Consider the following 26,483-nt stretch of genomic DNA (forward strand, 5'->3'; position numbering starts at 1 on the left):
GGAAGGAAATTCATCCCGGCTCTTGGCCCGGGTCGATGATGAACAGAGGTGTCGCAGAAGGTCTCCGACCTTCAGCAGCAGCTCCAGGACGTCGAGGTGAGCCACGACGTGCAGCGGCTAGCTGGCGCAGGCAGGTGGAAGAGTATAAAGGGAGATTCAGGACGGCGGCCGACGAAGTCGTCCGTTCCCAGAGGCAGCTGGCTAACAGGGCACAGCTTACTTCCGCCCAAGATTCTGAAGCTCCAAGCCCTAAAAGGCACGTTGAGGTGATTTCTGTCTCCCTCGGGGAAAAGACAGCCGAGCTGCAACAAGTGAAGATCCAACTGGCACTCGAGCGGTGGGCCGTCGCGGACGCGGAGGCGGAATCCGAGGTCTTGAGGAAAGTGTCGAGAGCGGAGGCTGAGAGCCAGCAACTTCGTCGGGCGCTCCAGGACGCGCTGCGGAAGAGGGAAGAGCTAGAAGAAGAAATTGAGAATCTGAGACAGTCCTGGTTAAGAGACGGAGTAGAAATTCTAGGTCAGAGGGAGCAGGCTTCCTTAGAGCTCTTTCTTCTTTCTGTTTTTCATGTATTACTTCCTTTTTGTCGTTTTGCCTTTCTTTCCTTGACCTTCCGAGCTTTGTAGTGTGTATATCGAAAATGGAATAAAAAAAAGTATTGTGTTACCTCGTCCGCGTGCCGAACCTTTCTTGTCATTTGACTTGTCCGATGTAGACGTCGTTAGGGGCGCCCCGATCGTCATGCGTTAGCTCGCCTTTCTCGTCGTACATGGCCGCGAGCTTGAGCTTGGCCGTCCGGGCTCCACATTATTTCGGGGATGTCGTTGTCTTCCTAACCGGTGTCGAAAGTCTTTTTAGCGGCCGGAGGTGTTCGGTAGGAACTCTCCGTTTCAGTTGGGACGAAGTCCTTTAGGTCTTTTGGTGTGGTTCATCCTTCGTCCGTTCCCGCCGTAGTTCGTCATCCTTCCTTTTTAATTTTCCTCCTCTTCTCGGAGTGAAGGCCTTCCCCCGCTTTTCGCGGGTTGCATAGGAGCGAGGAGGTGCCAATGAGGGGCTTTTTCTTTTCACCCGATCTTGTTGGGCGGCCAGGCTTCGCCACCATCAGCTCTTGCTGCAGATGTCATGGGTGGAACCCGGCTCCCGTAGGAGTCCGGTGAATCTTCCTTGGGCGTCGTGGACGGGAGCCCGGCTCCCGTAGGAGTCCGGATGAAGTCTTCCTTGGCGTCGTGGACGTTTTCCTTGGGCGTCCGTGGACGGAACCCCGGCTCCCGTAGGAGTCGGGTGAAGTCTTCCTTGGCATCGGTGGACGGAACCCGGCTCCCGGTAGGAGTCCGGGTGAAGTCTTCCTTGGCTTGTGGACGGAAACCCGGCTCCCGTAGGAGTCCGGAGCCTTCCCTTCGCTCGAGCCAGGCGAGGTTCTCCTCCGTTCCTGCTTGGCTGTGGGGGCGCGTTAGGGCGCTGTAAGGCCTCTCCCCCCATCCCGGTCTGAAAGAACCGGGCCTTCGACTTTGCCCATGTCAGGACGAGGTCCTCCTCCTGTTCCTGACATGGCTGTGGGGGCGCGTTAGGGCGCTGTAAGGCCTCTCCCCCCATCCGGTCTAAAAGACCGGGCCTTTGACTTTGCTCATGTCAGGACGAGGTTGTCCTCCTGTTCCTGACATGGCTGTGGGGGCACATTAGGGCGTTGTAAGGCCTCTCCCCCCATCCGGTCTAAAAGAACCGGGCCTTTGACTTTGCTCATGTCAGGACGAGGTTTTCCTCCTGTTCCTGACATGGCTGTGGGGGCACATTAGGGCGTTGTAAGGCCTCTCCCCCATCCGGTCTAAAAGAACCGGGCCTTTGACTTTGCTCATGTCAGGACGAGGTTCTCCTCCTGTTCCTGACATGGCTGTGGGGCACATTAGGGCGTTGTAAGGCCTCTCCCCCCATCCGATTTTGAGATAGTCGGACTTTCATTTTGGGTATGCTTGGGCGGGGTTCTCCCCCGTTCCTGACATAACTTTATTTTTGGAGGGGTCATATCCAGTCATAATTAATCCACGCCAGATGGGAAGAGTACGTTAAGTAGAAAGAAATTTAGATTCAAGGTGAAATCGTAAGTGATACATTTACAGGTGTTCCGAGCTCCACGGTCGCGGGTGGCCCACTCCTCCTTGAGGCCCTCCGGTGATGGAGTCGATGGTCCCGATGGGAGGCCGGTCCCCGGGTTGCTCTTCCCTTCTTGGCGGTTCAGGCTGCGGAAGGGCTCTTGGTCGGTCTCCTCTACCCTCAGGCCTGCGGCGGATGAACCTGTTGAGTCGACCTCGCCGAATAAGCTCCTCGATCTCATCCTGGAGCTGGATGCATTCCTCTGTGTCGTGGCCGTGGTCGTGGTGGTAGAGGCAGAACTTGTTGGGGTTGCGCTTCCCGGGGTGTGTGCGCATCCTCTCCGGCCTAGGGAGCTGCTCCCTGACCTCCATCAATACCTGGGCCTTCGAGGCGTTGAGGGGGGCGTAGTTGCGGAATCTCCCTGATGGGGAACCCCGCCGAACCCTGCGATCCGGGCTTCTCTGCCTGCGCGCCCGGGGTGGAGTATGGGCGCGCTTATGCCCGGGAGGGGATCGAGAGCGCAGCCGGGCTTCCTTTGGCCTTTTCTCAACTGCGGGTTTACTCGAGTCTCCCGCTTGCCGCTCCCTCGCCGTCTCTTCATCCTTCATTTTGAAGGCTTCTTCCGCTCGGGCGTATCCTTCAGCCCGAGCCAGCAAATCAGCAAAGTCCCTGGGATACTTCTTCTCCAGGGAGAACAACAGATCATTCTTCTGAAGGCCGCCTTTCAGGGCGGCCATGGCGACATGGCGACTGATTGGTCCAAGTTCCGGACCTCCAGCGCCGCGATGTTGAAGTGGTTGATGTATGCCCGTATGGACTCCCCTTCCCTCTGCTTGATGTTGATGAGGGACTCCGAACCCTTCCGGGGGCGCCGGCTGCTGACAAAATGGGCCACAAATTGGTGGCTCATTTGGTCGAAGGAAAAGATGGTATCCGGTTTTAAAACCGAGTACCAGTTCCTCGCCGCTCCCTTCAAGGTAGACGGGAAAGCCCGGCACAAGATGGCATCAGGAGCACCGTGAAGCAGCATCATCGTCCGGAAGGCCTCCAGATGATCAACCGGGTCCGAAGTCCCGTCGTAGCTTTCGAACTGGGGAAGCTTGAAGTTTGGCGGGATCGATTCCTGCATGATCATTTGGGAGAAGGGAGGGTCAGTACAAATATCCTCACCATAAGCGGGGGGCGCATGGCGGAGTTCTTCAATCCGCCGGTTCATCTCCTGGAGCCTCCGGTCCAGGAAATCCTCTCGACTTCGAGTCTCGAGGGTCCTCTGGCAGAACGGGAGCAGGGATCTTCCAGGGGTGGAGTCGTGGTCCGATTGAGGGCTCTCTACCCTCGGATTTGTTTTCCCAGGAAGGACGGGGCGGCTGCCCCAGGTGGCCCGCCCCGCCGCCGGGTTCTGGCATTCCGGGGATGCCCTTTCCGGGTGCGCCGACGTCTGCGGCTGCTGCTGCTGCATTGCTTGCACAGCTTCGACGAGGCCTCTGACCTGCTGTGCCAGCAAGTCAAACTGCTCCGTGCCGACCGCCGCCGCCGGAGGAGGAGGAGGTTGAGAAACAGGAGGGGAGGCCGGAGCCTGAGATCTGGCCGCGGAGGCCGTGGACCGTCGCATGGACGCCTTGCGTGGAGGCATCGAGTATGGATCCCGCGGGGGGAAACAAGGAGTGGGTGTCGGAGGAGACAATCGGAGGCGGCCCCGTTGAACGCTCCTTTAAGAACAAGGGTACTGCGAAGACACAACCCTTCCTCTAGCGCCAATCCTGTTGGTGCAAAAATCCGCTTGCACCGGAGAAGCTGGAGTTGGGGAAGTCGCGATCGCCGCCGGGACCTGCAAAGGAAGTCTAAACCGGAGGTGGGGTTGCTCCGGTAAGACCCTCCGACGCTCAAGTCAGTTCTCTGCCTCAACAAGAATGGAGTGCTCGAACGGAGAATTTAGCAGAGTTTTGAGATGAAAGGACGAGAGCTTAGAGAATAACGTATCTGGGTCCCCCTTTTTATAGGCGGAGGAGGTAACGGATTGATGGCGACGTTTGTAACCGTCTGGTAGTGGGCCGCCCATAGTCAGGAGGAATTTATTGCGAAGGGTAGTGGAGCGGAATCGTGGCTATCGCCGTAGCTCGCCACGTGGAATCGGTTGCGAGGAGTGGAGCAGCGTCCGTTGTCGTGACTTGCCAGCGGATGGGAGAATCGCCCGGTATCCGTCGCAGGAAGTGGAGCAGGATCGTGGCCGTTATTGCGGCCTGCCATGGAGTAGTGGAGCTGCGCGGAATCCGTTGTAGGAAGTGAAGCAGGGCTGCGACCGTTACTGCGGCCTGTCAAGGGTAATGGAGCTGCGCGGAATCCGCAGCAGGAAGTGGAGCAGGATCATGGTTGTTATTGTGACCTGCCAGGGGGCGCAGATCCATCGGCTGAAGTTCGGCTGCGGTCGGAGTCCGGCCTCTGCAGGGGTCCGGGCGGAGTCCTTGCGGTTGGGGTCGTGGATGGAGCCCGGCTTCCGTGGGAGTCCGGGCGGAGCCCTCTCGGAGCTGAAGTCGCGGACGGAACCCGGCTCCCGTAGGAGTCCGGACGGAATCCCCTTCAATCAAAATCAGATGCGGAGTCCGGCTCCCGTAGGAGTCCGGACGAAGTCTGTCTGCAGCCGTTGGAGTCGAGGACGAAGCCCGGCTCCCGTAGGAGTCCGGGCGGAGTCTTCCTGCAATTAAAGTTAAAGGCGAAGTCCGGCTCCCGTAGGAGTCCGGACGGAGCTCACCAGCAGTTGACGTTGAGGACGGAGCCCGGCTCCCGTAGGAGTCTGGGCGAAGTCTACTTGAGGTCGAAGTTGTCGGCGGAGTCCGGCTCCCGTAGGAGTCCGGACGAAGTCTGTCTGCAGCCGTTGGAGTCGAGGACGAAGCCCGGCTCCCGTAGGAGTCCGGGTGGAGTCTTCCTGCAATTAAAGTTAAAGGCGAAGTCCGGCTCCCGTAGGAGTCCGGACGGGGCTCACCAGCAGTTGACGTTGAGGACGGAGCCCGGCTCCCGTAGGAGTCCGGGCGGAGTCTACTTGAGGTCGAAGTTGTCGGCGGAGTCCGGCTCCCGTAGGAGTCCGGACGAAGTCTGTCTGCAGCTGTTGGAGTCGAGGACGAAGCCCGGCTCCGGTAGGAGTCCGGGCGGAGTCTTCCTGCAATTAAAGTTAAAGGCGAAGTCCGGCTCCCGTAGGAGTCCGGACGGGGCTTACCAGCAGTTGACGTTGAGGACGGAGCCCGGCTCCCGTAAGAGTCCGGGCGGAGTCTACTTGAGGTCGACATCGTGGGCGGAATCGTTGATTCTGTTGAGGACTTCGGCTGTGGGTATTTTATACCCAACAGTTTTTATGATGTAGATCATGAACAACAGTTTCAATTCTCAAGTTAGAATGTGCATTATCAATTTTGAGTTGGTAGGATTGAGGCCTTGATTCTTCTGGAAGGAGAGTAGACCAATACTCTCTAAAAATATTTTTATAAAGCATATTTATATATCATGTTACCATAATAAATATTTTGATGTTATATAAAAATGATGAAAACAACAAGGATACAAGGAGAAACTAAAATTCTATCATTTAGCTGTTTAAGACAGGGGAGGGGCAAGTTCTAAAGGTGAAGTCTTCCAATATGGCATAAAAACCCCCCCTTGACTTCTCATTCTTTCCCTTGACGAAAGAGAGTATAAGAGAATTCCAAATTGGTACAGTTAGCCAGTTCACAATATGGTGGCTGTAATTTATTAAAAGAAAAAAGGGAATGTACTATGCATTAAGCAAGATAATTTATTCAATTAGTTTCTACATGCAGGAAACATCCTCACAGAGCTCTTGCTAACGTCCCTAAAAAGTGCCTCTATATCATTTATTTCGCATATTTAAATCTCAAGCAACCAACCAAGAATTTTTCATAAATCATTTCATACAGCAAGCAAAGACAATTCATTAAGGAGCATACTGCAAATTACAGTTCCAAACCTGAACCAAGAAGGCAGAATAATAGGTACTGTGGTTTACATATAAAAGTCAAGAAATGGAGATATGCATCTGTTCCTACCTGCATTATGCTTTGACAGCTAAGCCTCCAGACTTGCCAGATAACTATATGTACTATTTGATTAATCAGATTAACGTGAGAGCAGAATAGGGAGGATAGTAGGCTAGGCCTATGACAAAAAGATTTCACATAAATGAAGCTGAGATAGACATTGAAGCCTACCCACACCCAATAAAAAATAGTAAAATCTAATTGACTAGTAGTCAAGTAACACTGATGATAGAATGCATCACCTGAACGTGCTTTAAAACATGGGCGCATCAATCCATCACTTGTGACAACCTCATACAGTGGATGTGACATTTGGAAAAACTCTGGCTTCCTGGCAGAGACTATGACCTGCAAAAGAACAACATCACTTCAACACAAACTACCATGCATCCAAGCCAAGGCATAGATATTCATACCGCCCCTGCAGTTTTGCGTAAAGAGTGAACTAAAATTGATCACATCTAAACTTATAAAAAGTAAAGAAATAGCATGTCAAAAAGATTCCTAACCATGTCAAAAAGATCTCGCCATCCCTTGTCATTTGGAAGAAATTTATTGAAGGCATGATGCATCATTTTATTTGTGTAATGGTAATCGGAGTTAGTAATCAATAGCAATCGCTTACCAGCCTGACAGCAAGCAGTTAATCAGTAAAAATAGATATAAAATAATGTACATAAAAACAGAGCATGATTTGAAAGAAAAATGTATATATCTGAACCTCCTTTTGATCTAACAGAGCCAAAGGTAGTTCCGGATCAGGCTCTACAAATCGTTCTGGTTCAGCCATTATCTCACTCTGCAAAAGCATCAACCACACATTACCTTCAGACAAGAAATGGTGAGAAATCATATGTAGAAGATAAAAAAAATAAGGCAAACCAAAAGAATTACCTTAAGTTGACCTTCAACATGTGCTCTGAAAAGCGCTTTTGAGACAGCCTGAGAAAAAAAAAGCACCATTTTAGAATGATAGAATTGATACCCATCATAGTTAGATAAGCTGCAGTATGTTGCCTTGAAGAGTCCCTTATAATCAAGTGGCCCAAGTTCTGCTGGCACTGCTCCTTCATCCAATCTGTCAACCATCTGCAAAAGAAACCTACCAACATCACCTTCAAATTGTAAGGGTGAGATTATACAAGATTGTAGATGATAAGCATAGCATAAATGATAAGAGGGCAAAAGGTTAATTATAATAATAATGTTAGAAATGTGGGCATCCAATTATCGGACAGAAAAAACAGTATATTGAGACTATTCTGTTTAGCAAGACTGTTCAAATTGGGCCTCTCCAGATGGCCTTCGAAGCTTCCAATGTTTGCGGCAGAATGTGGAGGGATTTCTTCACATATATACTCACTAGGTGTCTCCAATATGATCATTCTGAGGCTAGAATAGATAGACAATTCCAGCTTTTCTACTTTTGACTCTGCGGATGAATCATCCGAGATGACAACATTGCAAGTGTGGGTTTCAGACCAAAATACCTCAGGCTCCTGGTGTGTGCTGCATGTCCACTAGCCAACCTTGGCCGCCACTGAGGTGGATTCCACACCCTTTGGAAGAAACTAATTTGTCTTGAGTCTGAGACTGTCTAAAGCTGCATCCAGACTTCTCCTACAACTTCTCATCTTTGGTGGGTAGTACCTGGGAATCCTGATGTCCCTGAAGATCTCTTCATCAAGATCATTTAGTCAGATATCATCATCGCACCACAAGGGTTGTGCTTCTAACCTATAGAGTAGTAATCCCTGTTCACTGTCTCCTGAAGAAGGAACATAGAAGGTCTTTAACTCCTTGTTGCTCCTTGAATTGATTTTGATGATTACAAAGCATTTGAAGGGGTACTAATGATTTTCGCTTGAAAAAGACTTATTGCTTTTCAGGGGCAAAATCGTAATTTTACCAAACCCTGATTTGAAAGCATCAAGTGCTAGAACAAAAGATTTGTGATCCATTGATGAAAATTTTATAGTTTTTGGACATGTATTTTGAAAGATATCCATGTTTGAAAATTTGAGTCGACCCCATGAGTCGACTCATGGCACAATGAGCTGATTGGCACGTAGATTTTTTTGGCTGGCACAGTCTTGGCACAGTCTGTGAGTCGACCCCATGGGTCGACCCCCAGGCATGAGTCGACCTCTATTGTTTTTAGGCCAAAAATTACAGAACTTTGTTTTCTGCTGTTTTTCCACAGAGGTCGACCCATGAGCATGAGTCGACCCATGAGTCGACCCCTATGACGGAAAAGTTCCGCAACGACTAGTTTTTAACCCGTTTTAAGTGCATTTAATGCTCATTTAATGTGGACTAACGGCTCTATTTCAGCCCAGATTGTTCTCCACCATTCCTTAAAGCTATAAAAGGGACAAAAAGATGGGAATCATCAAGAAGAGAGATTTTTGAAAAGAAGATTTCAAGCATACATTTCAGCCCTAAGCAAGAGCTCACTCAAAGTATTCAAGAAGCTTTTAATTCAAGCTCACCAACTCCTCAAGTGCACATTCAAGTCCCCAACCACCTTGAGAAAATCGAAAAGAGCTTTCTTATCCTTGAATAAAGTGTATTTAAAGCCTCATTCGCTCATTAAAGGAGCTTCTTTTGTATTTTCTGAGCTATTGATTGTTATACTCTGTTTAAGTTATTGTTTTTGTTTTGGAAGGGTTCCAAAACAAGGGAAGGTTGATCCGAACCTTGAATCGGAGTGTATTGGGTTGGCTTGTATCCGGGAAATAAGTGGACTAGCTTAGGATAGCTAGAGTCGGAGTTTCCGACAAGTATATTCAGGTTGAATACAAGTTAGTGGATTGAAATTCCCAAGTAGGAGCTTGGGGAGTGGATGTAGGTGCAAGATTGGCACCGAACCACTATAAATCCTTTTGTTTGTGTTGTGCCTAATTGCTCTTCTTTAGAACTTCTTTATTCTTTTGCATTCTTGCATTTAACCATTAGCCTTGAATCAACTATACTCTTCTTATTTATTTAGCTATTGTTAAACATTTTCCATAAGACATAAGTTAAGTTTAAAATTTTTAGAAACCCAATTCACCCCCCCTCTTGGATTGCATAGCTGGACAACAAGTGGTATCAGAGCCCGGTGCTCTAGCCCTACTTTGATCTAACCAATCAAAGAGCTAAAGATCTATGGCAACTCAAGTTGGCACTTCTCTAGCCGAGGGGCAGTCCACTAACCGACCTCCACTTTTCAATGGGTCCAATTATACTTATTGGAAAGCTCGGATGAAAATCTTCATTCAAGCACTCGATTATGATATGTGGAGTATCATAGTAAATGACCCTCACACACCTACTAAAATTATTGATGGTGTGGAATCAGCCAAATCCGAAAAAGAGTGGGATGAGGTTGATAAGAAAATGGCCCAACTAAATGCTAAAGCTATGAATGTTCTATATTGTGCTCTTGATGCTAATGAATTTAATCGCATTTCAACTTGCTTGTCTGCTAAAGAAATATGAGATAGATTAGAAGTAACCCATGAAGGAACTAATCAAGGAGTCCAAAATCAACATGCTCGTGCATAAATATGAATTGTTTAAAATGGAGCATGATGAGTCTATAACTGAAATGTTTACTCGCTTTACTGATATTATAAATGGTTAAAGAGTCTTGGTAAGTCCTATTCTAACAGTGAGCTTGTAAGAAAGATTCTCAGGTCCTTACTAAAAACTTGGGAAGCCAAAGTGACCGCTATCCAAGAAGCCAAAGATCTAAACATCCTACCCTTGGAAGAGCTTCTTGGATCATTGATGACACATGAGCTGAGCATGAAACAACATCAAGAGGAAGAAGTCAAAAAGAAGAGAACAATCGCCTTCAAATTCACAGCTCAACCAGATGAAGAAACTGATGACACCGATAATGAAGAGCAGGATGAAGAGATGGCACTCATTACCAGAAGGTTCAAAAAGTTTCTGAGAAAAAGAAAACAAGGAATGAAGAAGAGGCCACTCACAAAAGGGGAACAGAGCAAAGAAAAGAATAAAGACCAACCTCTTATCTGCTATGAATGCAAAAAATCGGGACACTTCAAGTCCGAATGCCCACAACTGAAGAAGGATCCCAAGAAGTACAAGAAGAAGGCCATGATGGCCACTTGGAGTGGGAGTGATGACTTAAGCTCCGAAGAGGAAGACTCAACTGAACAAGCCAACTTGTGCCTTATGGCACATGAAAATGAGGTAAATTCCGAAACTCCTAGTGAATTTACATTTGAAGAACTTCACGAAGCTTTTTATGATTTGATTAATGAACTAAAGAAACTAGGGATAAAGAACAAAGATCTAAAATCAAAAAATCAATCTTTACTGAAATAAAATGAAAGCATTTCAATTGAAAAATCTACCCTGTTTCAAGAAAATCAACATTTAAAGAATGAAATTGCCAAGCTAAAACCAATAGTTGAAAAATTCACCTTGAGTTCTAATAAACTTAATATGATTCTTGAAAATCAAAAGGCCATGTATGATAAGGCTGGACTTGGCTATAACCCCTTGAAGAAACAAAAGTATATGAAAAATATCTATGTAAACTCTTCAAGTAACAAGTTTTCTAATATTACTTGCTTCAAATGTGGTAGAGTAGGACACAAGTCATACACTTGCTTCTCTAACAAATCTGTAAACTCAAATGTAAAGAAAATATGGGTTCCAAAAGAAACCATTATGACTAACCAAAAAGGACCCAAGAAAGCTTGGATACCTAAAACAAAAACTTGACTTCTGCCTATAGGTGTGTCTAGCATCCCAAGGAGGAAACAGGAAATGGTATCTTGATAGCGGATGCTCGAGACACATGACTGGTGATGAATCCCAATTCATCACACTTGATGCTAAGAATGGAGGGATGGTCACCTTTGGAGACAACGGTAAAGAAAAGATCATCGGTATAGGTAACATTGGTATCACTCCCTCCAAGTACATTGAAAATATTTTGTTAGTAGATGGTTTAAAGCATAATTTACTAAGCATTAGTCAATTTTGTGATAAAGGATATAAAGTTATTTTTGAATCTTCTGTTTGCATTGTAACTAGTCCTATTAATGAAGGCATTAAATTTGTTGGACATAAACATGGTAATGTTTATATGGTAGATTTGAATGATCTATCCAAGATAAACATGCAATGCCTAATATTTTTGAATGCCAAGATTAATGAGACTAGTTGGCTTTGGCATCGTAGGCTTGCACATATTAGCATGCATTCACTTTCAAAACTAATTAAGAAGGAATTGGTTCTTGGTTTGCCAAAATTGAATTTTGAAAAGGATAGAATCTGTGATGCATGCCAACTAGGTAAACAAACAAGAGTCACATTTAAATCTAAAAATATTGTTTCAACCTCTAGACCTTCAGAGCTATTGCACATGGATTTATTTGGACCTACTAGAACTACTAGTCTAGGAGGAAAACGATATAATTTTGTAATTATTGATGATTTCTCTCGTTTTACATGGGTTTTCTTTTTAGCACACAAAGATGAAACTTTTCAAGTTTTCTCTAAATTTTATCGAAAAGTCACTAATGAGAAAGGATTTTCAATTCAAAATATTCGAAGTGATCATGGAACCGAATTTGAAAATCAAAAATTTGAAAAATTTTGTGATGAAAAAAGAATAGGCCACAATTTTTCAGCACCTAGGACACCCCAACAAAATGGGGTAGTAGAAAGAAAAAATAGAACCCTAGAAGAAATGGCCCGTACCATACTATGTGAAAGCAACCTTCCAAGATACTTTTGGACGGAAGCTATTAACACGGCATGTTACATTTTAAATCGTGCTTTGATTAGACAAATTTTAAAGAAAACCCCCTATGAGCTTTGGAAAGGAAGAAAACCTAATATTGCATATTTTCATGTTTTTGGTTGCCGATGTTTTGTATTAAATAATGGTAAAGAAAGACTTGAAAAATTTGATGCAAAATCCGATGAAGCAATTTTTCTTGGTTACTCCTCATCTAGTAAAGCTTTTAGAGTTTTCAACAAAAGAACCTTAGTAGTAGAAGAGTCAATACATGTTGTCTTTGATGAAACTAACGATCTTCCTTCAAGGAAGAATGAAGGGGTTGATGATACAGATCCTCTTATAAAAGGATGAAGGAGATCACTCTGAAAGATTCAACAATTCAAGATGATGAGGAACATGAAGACAAACAGGATGAGGGAGGTGAAGAACAACAAGAACAACCTCAAAGTACAAATGACCTACCCAAAGAATGGAGGTATGTTCACAATCACCCTAAGGAGCTAATTATTGGTGATCCTATGCATGGGGTAAGAACTCGTTCTTCACTTAAAGATGCATTCAATCATTGTGCTTTTGTCTCTCATCTTGAACCTAAAACCATTGAAGAAGCTGAAAATGATTATAATTGGATTAATGCAATGCAAGAGGAACTTAATCAATTTGAAAGAAATAATGTATGGACTTTAGTATCAAGACCTAAAAATTATTCAATAATTGGCACAAAATGGGTTTTTAGGAATAAATTAGATGAACATGAAAATGTAATAAGAAATAAAACAAGATTGGTTGCTAAAGGTTATAATCAAGAAGAAGGAATTGATTTTGATGAGACCTTTGCACCTGTTGCTAGATTAGAGGCAATTAGACTTCTACTTGCATATGCTTGCTTTATGAAATTTAAATTATTTCAAATGGATGTCAAAAGTACCTTTTTAAATGGATACATTGCTGAAAAAGTCTATGTAGAACAACCCCCAGATTTTGAAAATCATGCTTTTCCTAATCATATTTTTAAATTAAATAAAGCTCTATATGGTTTGAAACAAGCACCCAGGGCTTGGTATGAAAGGCTAAGCAAATTTTTACTTAATAATGATTTTTCAAGAGGCAATGTAGACACAACCCTGTTCATTAAAAGAAATCAAGATGATATCTTAATTATACAAATATATATTGATGACATTATTTTTGGATCTACTAATGAATCTCTTTGTCAAGATTTTACAAAGCTCATGCAGAGGGAGTTCGAGATGAGCATGATGGAAGAACTTACATTCTTCCTCGGACTCCAAATCAAACAAACAAAGGAAGAAATCTCCATCACCCAAAGCAAGTACACAAGAGAATTACTCAAAAGATTTATAATGGAGAACTCCAAAGCAATTGGCACACCCATGAGCCCTTCATGTAAGCTTGACAAGGATGAAGGTAAAAGTGTAGACTTAAAATATTATAGAGGTATGATTGGCTCTCTACTATATTTAACTGCTAGCAGACCTGATATTATGTTTAGTGTCTGTCTTTGTGCTCGATTTCAATCTAATCCTAAAGAATCTCACTTGAATGCTGTTAAAAGAATCCTTAGATATTTAAATGATACTCAAACTCTAGGATTATGGTACTCTAAGGACTCACTAATTGATTTAATAGGATATTCAAATGCTGATTTTGCTGGATGTAGATTAGATAGAAAAAGCACTAGTGGAACTTGCCAATTTCTTAGAGTTAACCTAATCTCCTGGTTTAGCAAGAAACAAAATTTGATAGCACTGTCTAGGACCGAGGCCGAATACATTGCAGCCGGAAGTTGTTGTGCTCAAATCTTGTGGATTAAGCAACAACTCGAAGATTTTGGTATCAAACTTAATGAAACTCCCATAAGATGTGATAACACTAGTGCCATAAATCTTACTAAAAATCCAATTCAGCATTCTAGGTCTAAACATATTGAAATCAGGCATCATTTTATAAGAGAACATGTTCAAAATAAAGACATAATTCTTGACTATATTTGTACTGAAAAACAATTAGCCGACATCTTTACAAAGGCCCTAAGTAAAGATAGATTCTGTGAAATTAGGAGAGAACTAAGAATCCTTGATCCATCTGCTTAAATATCTCTCTGATCCCAAGGGATCAATATCAAAAACTCTTTGAACTCAATTCTCATCATTTTTCTTGGGCTTAAAAGCTCAAAATTATCATTCTCATAATTGATCATTGAGCAAATATCCTTCTCCTAAAGTTTCGAATTTTTCAAAAATTGTTCATCATTTTCTCTGAATTTTTGTGAACCATGAGTCGGCCCCTAGGATCGACCCAATGGCAAACTTGTAGTTTTGGCCAAAATCCCACGGGCTTCTTCTTTTTGTTGAAATCCCATTCATTGAGCCGACTCATTCCACCGTCTTCTTCCTCCCTCCAAAACCTTAGGTCCCCTTCTTCTTCCTCTCCAAACCCAAGTCCTACCCCCAAGATTCTTCTCCCATCACCCCTTACACCTCAAACCGACCCTTAGGAATCAAGTTCTTCCCCCTCTCCACCTTGTTTGGAATGGATTGAGCGTGCCCTAGAATCTATCCTTCTCCTCCAAATCGGGGTATCACTCCAAAAATCCTTATCCTTCCCCTAAAATCCTTCTATCTCTTCACACATTTGACCTCCTAAGACCCTTGCTTGCTCTAGTGGTGGAAATGGCTCCAAAAATGAAGCTCCCACAAAGAAGGAAATCGGTCCGCGAGTTGGAAGAAGGCGTGCGCAGGAAGAGACAGGCTTCTCAGACCTCATCAGCTTCCATCCCTGTTTCGGCATCTGCTCCAGGTTCTTCTCGGTCTCCATTAAGCCCCAGTAAAATTCCCTTATCTGATAGAAAGGTAGAATTTGGGAAAAATGTAGATTTCAAATTTTTTGAAAAAGAGGGGTTCTCCATTGATTCAAAAATCAAAGATCAAAGTTGGGGATTTTACTGCTCACTTAAAGAAATTACCTATGTGGATTTGGTTAGGAAATTTTATCTGAACTTGAGCTATGGCAATGGAACAGTAACATCCACTGTTAAGGATATAGATATCTGTTTAGATCCTGTACTTTTGGGAGAGATTCTTCATTTACCCTGTGAGGGATACTCAAACATGGAACTCCCAGTCAAAGAAGAAGGAATTAATGTGATTTTAGGAGGAACCTTCTCGGGAAGCCTAAACAAACTAGAAGCCAAAATCCTTTCCATTGAAATAAGGATACTACATCAAATGGTAACAAAGCTTTTCTTCCCTAGAAGTGATAGACATGACCTCCTCTCAGGCCGAGACATCTGCATCATGTTTCATGTGATTACCCAAACCCCCCTAAACCTCCCAGCATTAATGATAGAAGCTATGAGGGAAACCCTGAATAGATCCAAGGCACATCTGCCTTTCGGTATGGCCCTCACTTTGGTATTCAGGAGGTTTGGAATTAGTTTTGAGGGGGAGGCAGCAGCTAGGCTTTCTCACTCTGACACCATCAACCAACATACTTTGCACCGCATGGGATTTACTAAGACAGATGGTGGTTGGACTAAAAGTGTAGAAGAGAGAGTTGAGGACAGAGCTGAAGAAGAAGGTCCTTCATCACCTCTCCATGATATCAGGACAGCATCTCCAGACATTCAGTTCGTTTCAGATCTCGAGGCTGGCCCATTAGAGTCTACTAGGAGGCACACTCCAGTCCAGCAGCCAGACAGCAGAGCACTTCCCTCAGAGATCAGATTGGCTGACGACCAGATTGAGATGATCTCTCAGCGTGTGGCTTCCTTACTTTCTCGACAGTGGGGCACTTCAGCTTTTGCACAGGGATCCACATCACATGATGTATCTGATCAGACTTTGATCCCTCACATCTCCACCGTCTTCCAGATGATTTCAGATCAGTCAGTTCGCATTCAGCAGCTTGAGGGTTATATATTGAGACTGACTGGGAGAGTATTTGACTTGCAGGGGCAAGTGTTAGCTCTGGCACATCCACAGCCACAAGAGTGCATCACTGAGGTCTCAGACCTATCTACGGAGGCAGCCAGACTTAGAGGAGTTTTGGAGAGTGGATTTGATTTCCTGAGAAGAGAGATCAGAGGCTCTAGTGAGCATGCATCCACCCAGTTCACTGCACTGCTACAGTCTGTATCGAGAGCTCTGAACCTTCTGGATACCATCAGACTCTCTCTTGCAGTTCAGTCTATTGCTTCTTAGCCTTAAAGATCATCTCACCCGCCCACTCGTGCCGGCACCTCCACTCGTGGCAGAGGCAGATGGGGTAAAAGTCGAGCCCTTGGTCGTGATCCTTCATCTCCTCACCCCATCTCCGATTCATCTGACTCTGATCCATCCAGTCATGATCTCTACTAGATCTTTGTAGTTAGTCTTGTCTTTAGTTTCTTTCTAGGATCTATCTTTTGAGCCATGTAATGATGTTGACTGATTGATTTTTGTATTTTGGTATATGTATTGGAACAACTGTGTGGTATCAGTCACTTTTTGATTATATATATATACTCTTTGACTTTCAATGAATGACCTTCAAATTTAGTTGCTTTTAATTATGTGCATGCTTAAAATACTATGAATTGCAAAATGCTATCCATGATATCCAATGGTATATCTTTTATGTTTGCTGTATTCAGGGGGAGTAAAACAATACGCAACTAAGAAACAAGCAATAAAGAAGGAAGCTAAAGAAGTAACATTAGTAAAAGGGGGAGTAAACAAAAGTAACATTAGTAAAATTAATTCTATCAAAAGAAAGAAATAGAGAAAATATATTCAGAAAAGGGGGAGTAAACAATTTTTGTTGATGCTGTCAAAAAGGGGGAGAAATTAAAGAATCAAAAGCAAATTGATAAAAGAATCAAAAGCAAATTAAGCAAAATGTTAAGCAAATGAGCAAATTTTCAAATTCTTAGGCATGCTCTGATACCAAAATTAAATAATCAAATGAGCAAATTTTCAAAATGTTAAGCAATTGAGAAACAAGCAAATGAGCAAATGAGATATTTTCAAATGAGCAAAGAGCAAATTTTCAAATTCTTAGGCAAATTCTGCTTTGCTCTGATACCAAAAATTCTGCTCTGATACCAAAATCACATAATCAAATAAGCAAATATTTTCAAATGAGCAAATTTTCAAATGAGCAAATGAGTAAATTTTCAAATTATTAAGCAATAGGCAAATTGTTAGGCAAATGAGCAACACAAGCAAATTGGCACATGTATCACGTGCCAAAGAATCAATCTTCTTTTCAAGCAAATGCACTTATAAGTAATTTTCAAATTGGTAGCAAATTTCTTATTTATCTTCAAACTACCTATGATGCATTTCATTCCTTTAAAATTCATGCTCAATGTTTCATATATATGCTTTTGCTCAAGTGTTTTGTCATCATCAAAAAGGAGGAGATTGTTGCTCCTTGGATTGATTTTGATGATTACAAAGCATTTGAAGGGGTACTAATGATTTTCGCTTGAAAAAGACTTATTACTTTTCAGGAGCAAAATCATAATTTTACCAAACCCTGATTTGAAAGCATCAAGTGCTAGAACAAAAGATTTGTGATCCATTGGTGAAAATTTTATAGTTTTTGGACATGTATTTTGAAAGATATCCATATTTGAAAATTTGAGTCGACCCCATGAGTCGACTCATGGCACAATGAGCTGATTGGCACGCAGATTTTTTTGGCTGGCACAGTCTTGGCACAGTCTGAGTCGACCTCATGGGTCGCCCCCAGGCATGAGTCGGACCTCTGCTGTTTTTAGGCCAAAAATTACAAAACCTTGTTTTCTGCTATTTTTCCACAGAGGTCGACCCCATAAGTCGACCCATGAGCATGGGTCGACCCATGAGTCGACCCCTGTGACGGAAAAATTCCACAACAGCTAGTTTTTAACCCGTTTTAAGTGCATTTAATGCTCATTTAATGTGGACTAACGGCTCTATTTCAGCCCAAATTGTTCTCCACCATTCTTTAAAGCTATAAAAGGGACAAAAAGATGGGAATCATCAAGAAGAGAGATTTTTGAAAAGAGGATTTCAAGCATACTTTTCAGCCCTAAACAAGAGCTCACTCAAAGCATTCAAGAAGCTTTTAATTCAAGCTCACCAACTCCTCAAGTGCACATTCAAGTCCCCAACCACCTTGAAAAAATCGAAAAGAGCTTTCTTCTCCTTAAGTAAAGTGTATTTAAAGCCTCATTCGCTCATTAAAGGAGCTTCTTTTGTATTTTCTGAGCTATTGATTGTTATACTCTATTTAAGTTATTGTTTTTGTTTTGGAAAGGTTCCAAAACAAGAGAAGGTTGATCCGAACCTTGAATCGGAGTGTATTGGGTTGGCTTGTACCCGAAAAACAAGTGGACTAGCTTGGGATAGCTAGAGTCGGAGTTTCCGACGACTGTATTCAGGTTGAATACAAGTTAGTGGATTGGAATTCCCAAGTAGGAGCTTGGGGAGTGGATGTAGGTGCAAAGTTGGCACCGAACCACTATAAATCCTTTTGTTTGTGTTGTGCCTAATTGCTCTTCTTTAGAACTTCTTTATTCTTTTGCATTCTTGCATTTAACCATTAGCCTTGAATCAACTATACTCTTCTTATTTATTTAGTTATTGTTAAATATTTTCCATAAGACAAAAGTTAAGTTTAAAATTTTTAGAAACCCAATTCACCCCCCCTTTTGGGTTGCATAGCTGGGCAACGCTCCTTAACTCTAGAAACCTCCACTACAGTCAAAGGCTTGATGAGGCTCTCTGGTAGCCTTGTAATATCAATAGGCTGCTCAGAGGTAATGGGTTCTATGGTGAATTCCCCCACCTTGTCAGGGTCAGCTAAGATGCCTTCTTAATTATCTTCCTCGCTGGAATTGCTTCCGCACCGCTTTGGTCTATAGGGCCTTCTTTGTAAGCAACCATGTCCATGTAATATCATGCCTAACGGAGCTTCTTCAATTGTCTTTACCAATGAACATAGGCTTGAAGCAGAACCAAATAAATCATGCAGATACTTCATGGTATGCTTGATGAATTGTTTATTCACCATATTTCTTTTTGATAAAGTTCCAAAACCAGGTATTAGTTACTAGGATAATTTTAAGGCTGAAGTGCAATGTAACCAAGAGAGGACATATTATAGGTTAATTATAATTAAGCAAGTATTATAACTTTAAAAAAAAAGGTAGATGTTACATCAATAATACACAAAGTGCAACGACCTAGGACCTCACCCAAAAAAAAAATAGCAAGAACTTATTATTAGGTTTCTTAGCCCGATTTAAGTACCCAAGACCTCCCTAGCAAACAACCATTATAGGAGTAATTGCACCCAAACAAGTCCTCACACACTTCTCCTATTCAAGCTATGTTGTTCTCACTAGGCAATAGGGCTAGAATTGGGCTCAGGCCAGATGAATTCGAGCCGGGCTTCAAGCTAGGTCTAAATAAATTTGGACCGTGTTTGGGCTAAGATGTAGAGCCTATTTGATTTTCAGGCCAGGCTCAGTTATACTATTAGCCTGGCTTGAGTCCGAGCCCATTTTACGGCCTGTAGTCAAGCCCATTTTAAGGCCCAAACCCAGCTCGATTAAAATCCGAAATGGGTTATCTGGGACTAGTCTTGCAGGGGAAGTTGGCTCAAGAGAGAAGAGGCAACGGAGTAGAACTCAGCACTAAGGGTGACACTCTGGAGCACGACACCGGTGATGCAGCCCAATCTTACAACTAACGCTGGCGAAGGAGCAAGGGCTCTGGCTTGCATTGCAGCTCCAAAGGACCTAGGGGACTAGGAAGAGAGCTCTTGAAAGAGATCAAAAGCTCCAAGTCCCCAGACTTGCTTGATCCAAGACCTAGGAAGAGTAGCAGCAACAACAGGGGAAGTTGGCTCAAGAGAGAAGAGGCAACGGAGTAGAACTCAGCACTAAGGGTGACACTCTGGAGCACGACACCAGTGATGCAGCCCGATCTTACAACTAACGCTGGAGAAGGAGCAAGGGCTCTGGCTTGCATTGCAGCTCCAAAGGACCTAGGGGACGAGGAAGAGAGCTCTTGAAAGAGATCAAAAGCTCCAAGTCCCCAGACTTGCTTGATCCAAGACCTAGGAAGAGTAGCAGCAACAGCAGGATTGAGGATGTCCATGGAGGGACCGTCGTGGTCTCAATCTCTTTCACTCATGGCGGTGGCTAGGGTTCTAGGGTTTGGGTTCCGCCATTAGAGACCTCTGATGGAGTTGTGGTTGGAGCAGCCAGCAACAGCACAGCAAAGATTGGAAGGGGGTGGTCAGGGAGGCAGCTGGAAAAGTGGAAGGCAGTGGGGATACAAATGCAGACAGTGGAGGTGGTGCCGCCGTCCAGGCCAAGGATGACACCACCATTCCTACTCACCACAAGCATCTCACTCTCAAATTCCCACATCTCCCCATTCCTGTGCCTCTTCATCCTCCCTTTCTCTCTCTAAAATCTTTGGTTTCTACCACCTTTGGTCGAAGGAGAACAGAGAAAGAAGACCTCTTGGGTTCGAATTTAGCTTTGGATTGGAGAGAGAGAGAGAGACCAAACAAAGAGAGCCGTTGTGGTCCCTATGATAAAGTTTGTACAATTTTTGGGCTGGTCCAATCACGCTCAGGCTTAGATTTTTTCAAAAAAATTTAGCCCTAAGCTCGGTCCAAAGTCCGAAAAAAATTTTAGGCTAGGCTCGGATAGGGGTATGGCCCAGCCCAGCCTAGCCCAATTCCAGCCCTACTATGTGAAGAATACAACATCACAAACAATCCAGCCGCCAACACCATGACTAGCTCGTGGTCAGCCCGACAAGGGCCCATGCTACAGCATTCCCTAATCCATATTGGCCAAGGTATAGGTCCACTCTAATACCATATATGATAACCCAAGACCTTGCCAAAAAGGGATAGTTAGAAGTTATTTTTTGGGTCCTTAGCCCTATTTATAGCAAAATTGATGTGGGACTAAACAGAAACCTGCACGGGTCATCAAACAAAGTGGCCAAAGATCAATCATTATGGTATAGGCATATGCGATGAAAATATAAGGTCCTAATAAGAAGATTGCTTGCATAGTTGCATGTACATCAAAATTTCAAGCTGAAAGCCCCAAATGAACAAGAAGGTAACATAGGCAATAATATAATCGTTATGTATGCTTGTAGATATACATACATACTTACGAGAGAGAGAGAATCCATGGACCACATGAATAGGAGTGAGAAAATTAAGTAATTGGACTAAGATAGATACAAAATGTTATAGATACTTAAAGTTCAAGAAGCAAGGAAGAATTAATAGTCAATAGAAATCAAGGTTCGCCATCTCGGTACCAGACTCCATACCGATAAAATTCTATTATAATATCAGTAAGCAGTATGGTACAGTATGGTAGTGTCGATGATATGATATACCTGTATGATGCGGTACGCTCTGTACCAAGCAGTATGGGGAACTACGCTCCATACTAGGCAGTACAGGACGGTACTGCAAACTATATTAGAAATTGATATTTCAAACATCTCGGATGATTGCCCCATTTTAAATTGAGAAGTGGGAAGCACACACTATGAATCATAAGCATCCCCCACCCTCTTTCCTAATATATTATTCATCATTCTCTCTTATTTATTTCTGCTTCTATTTTCTTGCCTTATTATAGGGGGAAGCAAGTACAGCTTGCACTGTATCTCCAATCAATATCTTTTTTCTTTTTGTGAGAGGCTGATGCAGAGCCACCCACCTTTTGCTAGGGCAGAAATGGTGCATTAAAATCAAGGCCACTAGTTCCCTAGTGACTTTACAAGATCTGCCATTGCCACTTTCATATTCCAAATCGTAATCAACATCGACTGCTCTCTGATAATCTTTAAAAGTTAGAACTCATTCTCAGGTAAGGATCTTGAATCTGAGGACATCCCCAAAACCAATCAATAAGTCATCACTAATAACGCAACATTACCTTATCATAATCATTCAACATGCATTACACATATGTAGTGCACATCAATAGTTTCCTCATCACCAACAATACTTTCTTTCATCTAAAGCATGTTTGAGCAAACTTGTTAGGAGATTCATCAGAATCATGTATTTGTTGAATTTGCCAATGCTCCATCATAAATGCATGTCATACAATTTGTCTTTAGTTGCTAAATTACCTAGCAGTCCATTTTCTTCTCTAAGTTGATCGAATCCAAATGCAGATTCTGTTGTTTATCTAAAAACCCCTGTCAACAATCCATTTGAGGAATAAACTTCCCATTAAGTCAAACTGGTAAGATACCTCCCTGCCCGCACCCCCTCCCGCCAACCCCACCCAAAAAAACCAAAATCCGCACTCACAGAGCAAAATTTGTCCACATTTGCATGATTATACCAAAAGAACTCCAAATGGTCCTTACAAAGTCAGAAAAAAATACAGGAAAAACCAAAGAGGTCTAATTCAGACTGTAAGAAGTGCTACAAGATTTTCAACCAAACACTTACCAAAGGAAATCCTCATATTATAGTAAGAGACAAAATCACAATAAGAAATCTTACTTAGCAGTTTGGGTTAGGATGTCTAGTTGTTGCATTAAGTAGTTCGGGTAAAGAAGCAAAACTAGAAAGTAGAAAACATTATAAACAGAAATTAGTATATGCCATGGTACAAAGAGTAATTAACCTGCATGAACATCACAGCTTCTGAAACAGAGAAAAGGGTGTTAAGGAACTCCCATTGACCTTCCTTTCGCAGATCAACCAGTTCTCTCCCATAAATCTCACTGTCATATAAAGAAGTATTGATTTAGGAAAAATATTCTTCCATACATTTAATATGAAAGATGCACAAAATATTTGGCATGTTTAGAAAGAAAGGTATCTACCACACCTAACAGCTCGAGTAGAAAGCATTTTGGTACCATGCATGGCCCTCTTCACATATCCAAATCGATCAGCCTTAACTAAGTTTCCTCTTTCTTTGTCCATGACAAGACCTCTTATGACCTGTCCAGCAGAGTAAGATATAAATTTAAAAAAATAAATCCAGTTTATCTATAATTAAGCACAATTGATTTGCCAAGATTAAAAACACAAACTGATAGCAGCAACCAGCTATAAAGGTTACAATTTAAAGATTTTGAAGAAGTACAAAAGACTAATCCATCATGTTTATGTAGAAAGATTACCAAATCGGGTTCAAACTCAAGACCATCTACTGGAAAACCCATGCTCCTAAGGTTGGCCATTCCATAATCATATGCTCGCCCTTCCCAAGCCTGCAAGTATGCTAACACAGTGCTTGAGGTTTCATAGAAGTTCCATAAAAGGGGTTTTCGTTACTTGAGAAGCTATAGAATAAAATGACCATTTAATAATTGCAAGAATAAACATTTGCAATTTAACACCACTCTTACAGTTTTTAAAGAAACAAACACTACTCTTCCAGTTACATGGATCTCACTTAGTCACAGGTAATATTGTATGAGATTAGATGAATTGCAGGAATTTGTTCTCAACCAATGTTATTTTGAAATCACTGACAATAGTCCAAGGCAAATATATCTAGATCAGATATTTATTAAAATCAAGACATGCTCAGTATATAAGCTCCAATAGTTCTTAGAATATAATTCTCAATCTCCATCATTATCTGCACTTCCGGATCCATGCTGTTAACAATAGCATATAAGAAAGGTAGCAATTAAATAAGATCTCACTCACTTTGAGCTGCAATGATGATTTCATCAGGACAGTGTCCATTAATAAAAGCCCAAGAAAATTGATGAGATAATGATACATTACCATTACATTATAGTGTACCAATGTATAGTCCATGTCATAACCAATGGCACTGATTGACCGGAGATTTAGAGTCCTGCTACAGAATATACCACGAGGAGAATGTCTTAATGAAAAAGGATCCTGCATTCAACATTATGTTAGATAGAAGAAATGTTACACATCTTGGTTATATTGTGTGGAATGGTGCAAATTATGAAATATATGTCTATTATTCCAAACATTTCCAAAATTAATAAAAAACTATTTCCTCAGTGAGTTATAAAAAAATAGACCAAATTTCAGCAGAGATATGTGGAAAAATGTTTCAGTTTGTGTCCGCACATATTGATCTCAACAAAAAGTGAAATACTACTTTTACTGATTAAACATGATTCCCATGCAAAATGGCATCATTGAAGATTCAAAAACTCTACTTCAGGATTAAAATGAGTTCTGTTTTGACAGTTGTGGCAGCTTTGCTCAAGTTTCAAAATTTTTTGTTGAAAATTTAAAAACTAAGAAGTTCAACAAAATCAATTAAAACTAAAAAAAATTAATAAACCAAAAATCAATCAAGAAGAAAAACTTAGTCACCATTCCAAAATTTATTACATTATTTCAGGCCTTTAATATATTTCTCAGGTGGTTTCATATAGAAACACTTCAAAAAGAAATGGTAACCTAACACGCAACACAAATATTGACAAATTTGAGATCTCGGTTAGCCATACCTATGTACAACCAAAAAATGAAAAAGAATTACTCTTCCTCTAAATCTCTTTGGAATATAACATTAAAATGCTTCCAGATATGCTCAAAAGTTGCAAAGTTCAAGTCTGGTCTAAAGAAAGTGCCTCTCAAACTAATAGAGTTGAATGCAAATGATTAAAATAGAAAATCATTATTTTTGTCCCTTTTAGTGAGTTTGGATAGAAACTACAAAATCTGCTCCAACTGTGGACTAGGTTTCGGATGAAATAAATGCCTTCAAGATCATGGTTCGCAGTATCGGTTTTTATACCTATTATTCTGGTTTAGTGTTGGTATATACTAGTGCTTAGTACTGATACTCGATCCTGAGTATCAATTTGCTACTGGTACAGTCTGATACACCCAATATGAGGTGGTATGGTATACTATGGCAAACCATATTTGGGATCGATTTCAGTTTCAACAGGACATTCAGCCTTGATCTATCACATTTCCATGAAGCAATGAAAATACAGGAGAACATATAAAAATCTCATGAAAGTTCCAAAAATATGTTTCTCTGCTCCTCCATGAAAAAAGTAAAAGGAAAAGTAAAACAAAAGTAGAACTCATAAACTTGCACAGTAGCAAAGAACTACGTATTTACCAAACAGCCTAGAAATGATAGTGGAATTGTACCGCAATTCCCAACTCGGTAAGTAATGTCTCTGCTGATTTGGCTTCTATCCTGGCTATCTCTTCAATCGGACCATCAAGGGCTGCCTGACCATCCAACCCTACAAAAGAAACCAATAAAAAGTGACCAAGCTTTCAACACAAGGGCTTCCCCAGGTGAATATTGCTTCCAAGTTGTCTTCATGCCACCAATTAGAAAAGCATTATACGGCACCTTGCTCCTTTACCTTAGACTTTGCAAAACTCCCAAAAATTCTCAGATAATAATACCATACATAATCATTAATGAATCATCATCCGGGTACATCCAAAAATTTGAAAAGGTTTCCCCAAAAAGGCGACTGAATTCCATTTTTTTTGGGCGGCAAAACATCAAACAAGGAGCGAACCTTGCACCCAAAAGGAATCAAAACAGTCCCCATGAGCCGAGATTGGAAGAATATTACTAAAAGACACAACATATTAATGAAATAATATGAAATTCATTTTCTCACAATGGAAAAACCAAACAGAAAAAGATGAGCTTTACGCTCCGAATCTCACCGAATGCCTCCAGGTGCTCCTGCTTGACATTCAAATCCCCTTTGGTGCTCTCACCGAGGTAATCCACATCCGACTTGCTCGACGACGTCACCGAGAACACCTCCCCTTCCACCGCCTTCCCGTCGAGGGCTCTGCAGAAGAGACCCCTGCTCTTCCCGGAGTTCAAACCAGGAAATCCCAGAATAGCCAGGGGCTTAGCGGCAACGTTCGTGATACGAGCCGATGTCAAGGCGAGATTTTGAGGTCTCCGCAGGCAAGAACCACCAAAGAACTCGATAGAATCCAACATTTTCTTGCCGGATTTTTTGGTCGACGGATCTGTAAGGAAGTTGGGGAAAGGAGAGTGACCTTGTGAGTGAAGTGACGAGGAATAAAGAAGACAGTGAAAGCACAAGGCGAAGGGTTGTGAGGGGAACGGGGTAGGCGAGGGAAGGGTGAGAAAGAAATATCTATTATATATGGGTGAGACGGTGAGAGAGACTTCTCAGGCGAGACGACCTTAGGTGTTGGATTTGAGAATCTTTGTGCGGAGGATTGGATAACGATGAACAACAGGAAATCACCGGTGACCTGTTTTCTCCGACAGGGCCTGTCTTTTCTCTTTGTGGTCTTTCAATAACGCAACGCCACCGCATTGAAATCTTTCCATATCCTTCCCGCACCACGAGGGCAAGACCGAGAGAGGAAATTTAAACGTAATACAATTAATAAAATAAAATTAAAGATTAGGAATTTTTAAATGATTCCCCATGTTTTAATTTCCGATCAATATCTTCGTCACTACCTCAACAACCATGTCCCTCCTGTCTCTCCTCCCCCACCACCAGTGGCTGCTGCTTTTTCTCCGCATACTTTGGACGTGTCCTTGCTTG

The 26,483-nt window shown here is 42.5% G+C and overlaps 1 protein-coding gene across 2 annotated transcripts; it reads right to left on the reverse strand.

Moving 5' to 3' along the window:
* Positions 1-6,032: 6,032 nt before the first annotated feature.
* On the reverse strand, positions 6,033-26,261 carry LOC140857130 (uncharacterized). 2 transcript variants are annotated; one of them, XM_073255551.1, is made up of 12 exons: positions 26,093-26,261; positions 25,612-25,929; positions 25,072-25,169; positions 23,704-23,823; positions 23,088-23,177; positions 22,790-22,905; positions 22,583-22,682; positions 7,149-7,220; positions 7,026-7,073; positions 6,853-6,930; positions 6,641-6,760; positions 6,033-6,479 (listed from the first exon to the last, which is right to left on the reverse strand). In XM_073255551.1, exons 1-12 carry the CDS (start codon positions 26,244-26,246, stop codon positions 6,048-6,050), a joined length of 1,746 nt encoding a protein of 581 aa, XP_073111652.1. In that variant the 5' UTR covers positions 26,247-26,261; the 3' UTR covers positions 6,033-6,047. The 2 variants fall into 2 exon arrangements, with proteins under 2 accessions (XP_073111652.1, XP_073111658.1); XM_073255557.1 differs by having other exon boundaries at positions 26,110-26,251.
* Positions 26,262-26,483: the final 222 nt, after the last annotated feature.

This window comes from Elaeis guineensis, chromosome 1 (assembly GCF_000442705.2).
Source record: "Elaeis guineensis isolate ETL-2024a chromosome 1, EG11, whole genome shotgun sequence".
NCBI classification, from domain to species: Eukaryota; Viridiplantae; Streptophyta; class Magnoliopsida; order Arecales; family Arecaceae; genus Elaeis; species Elaeis guineensis.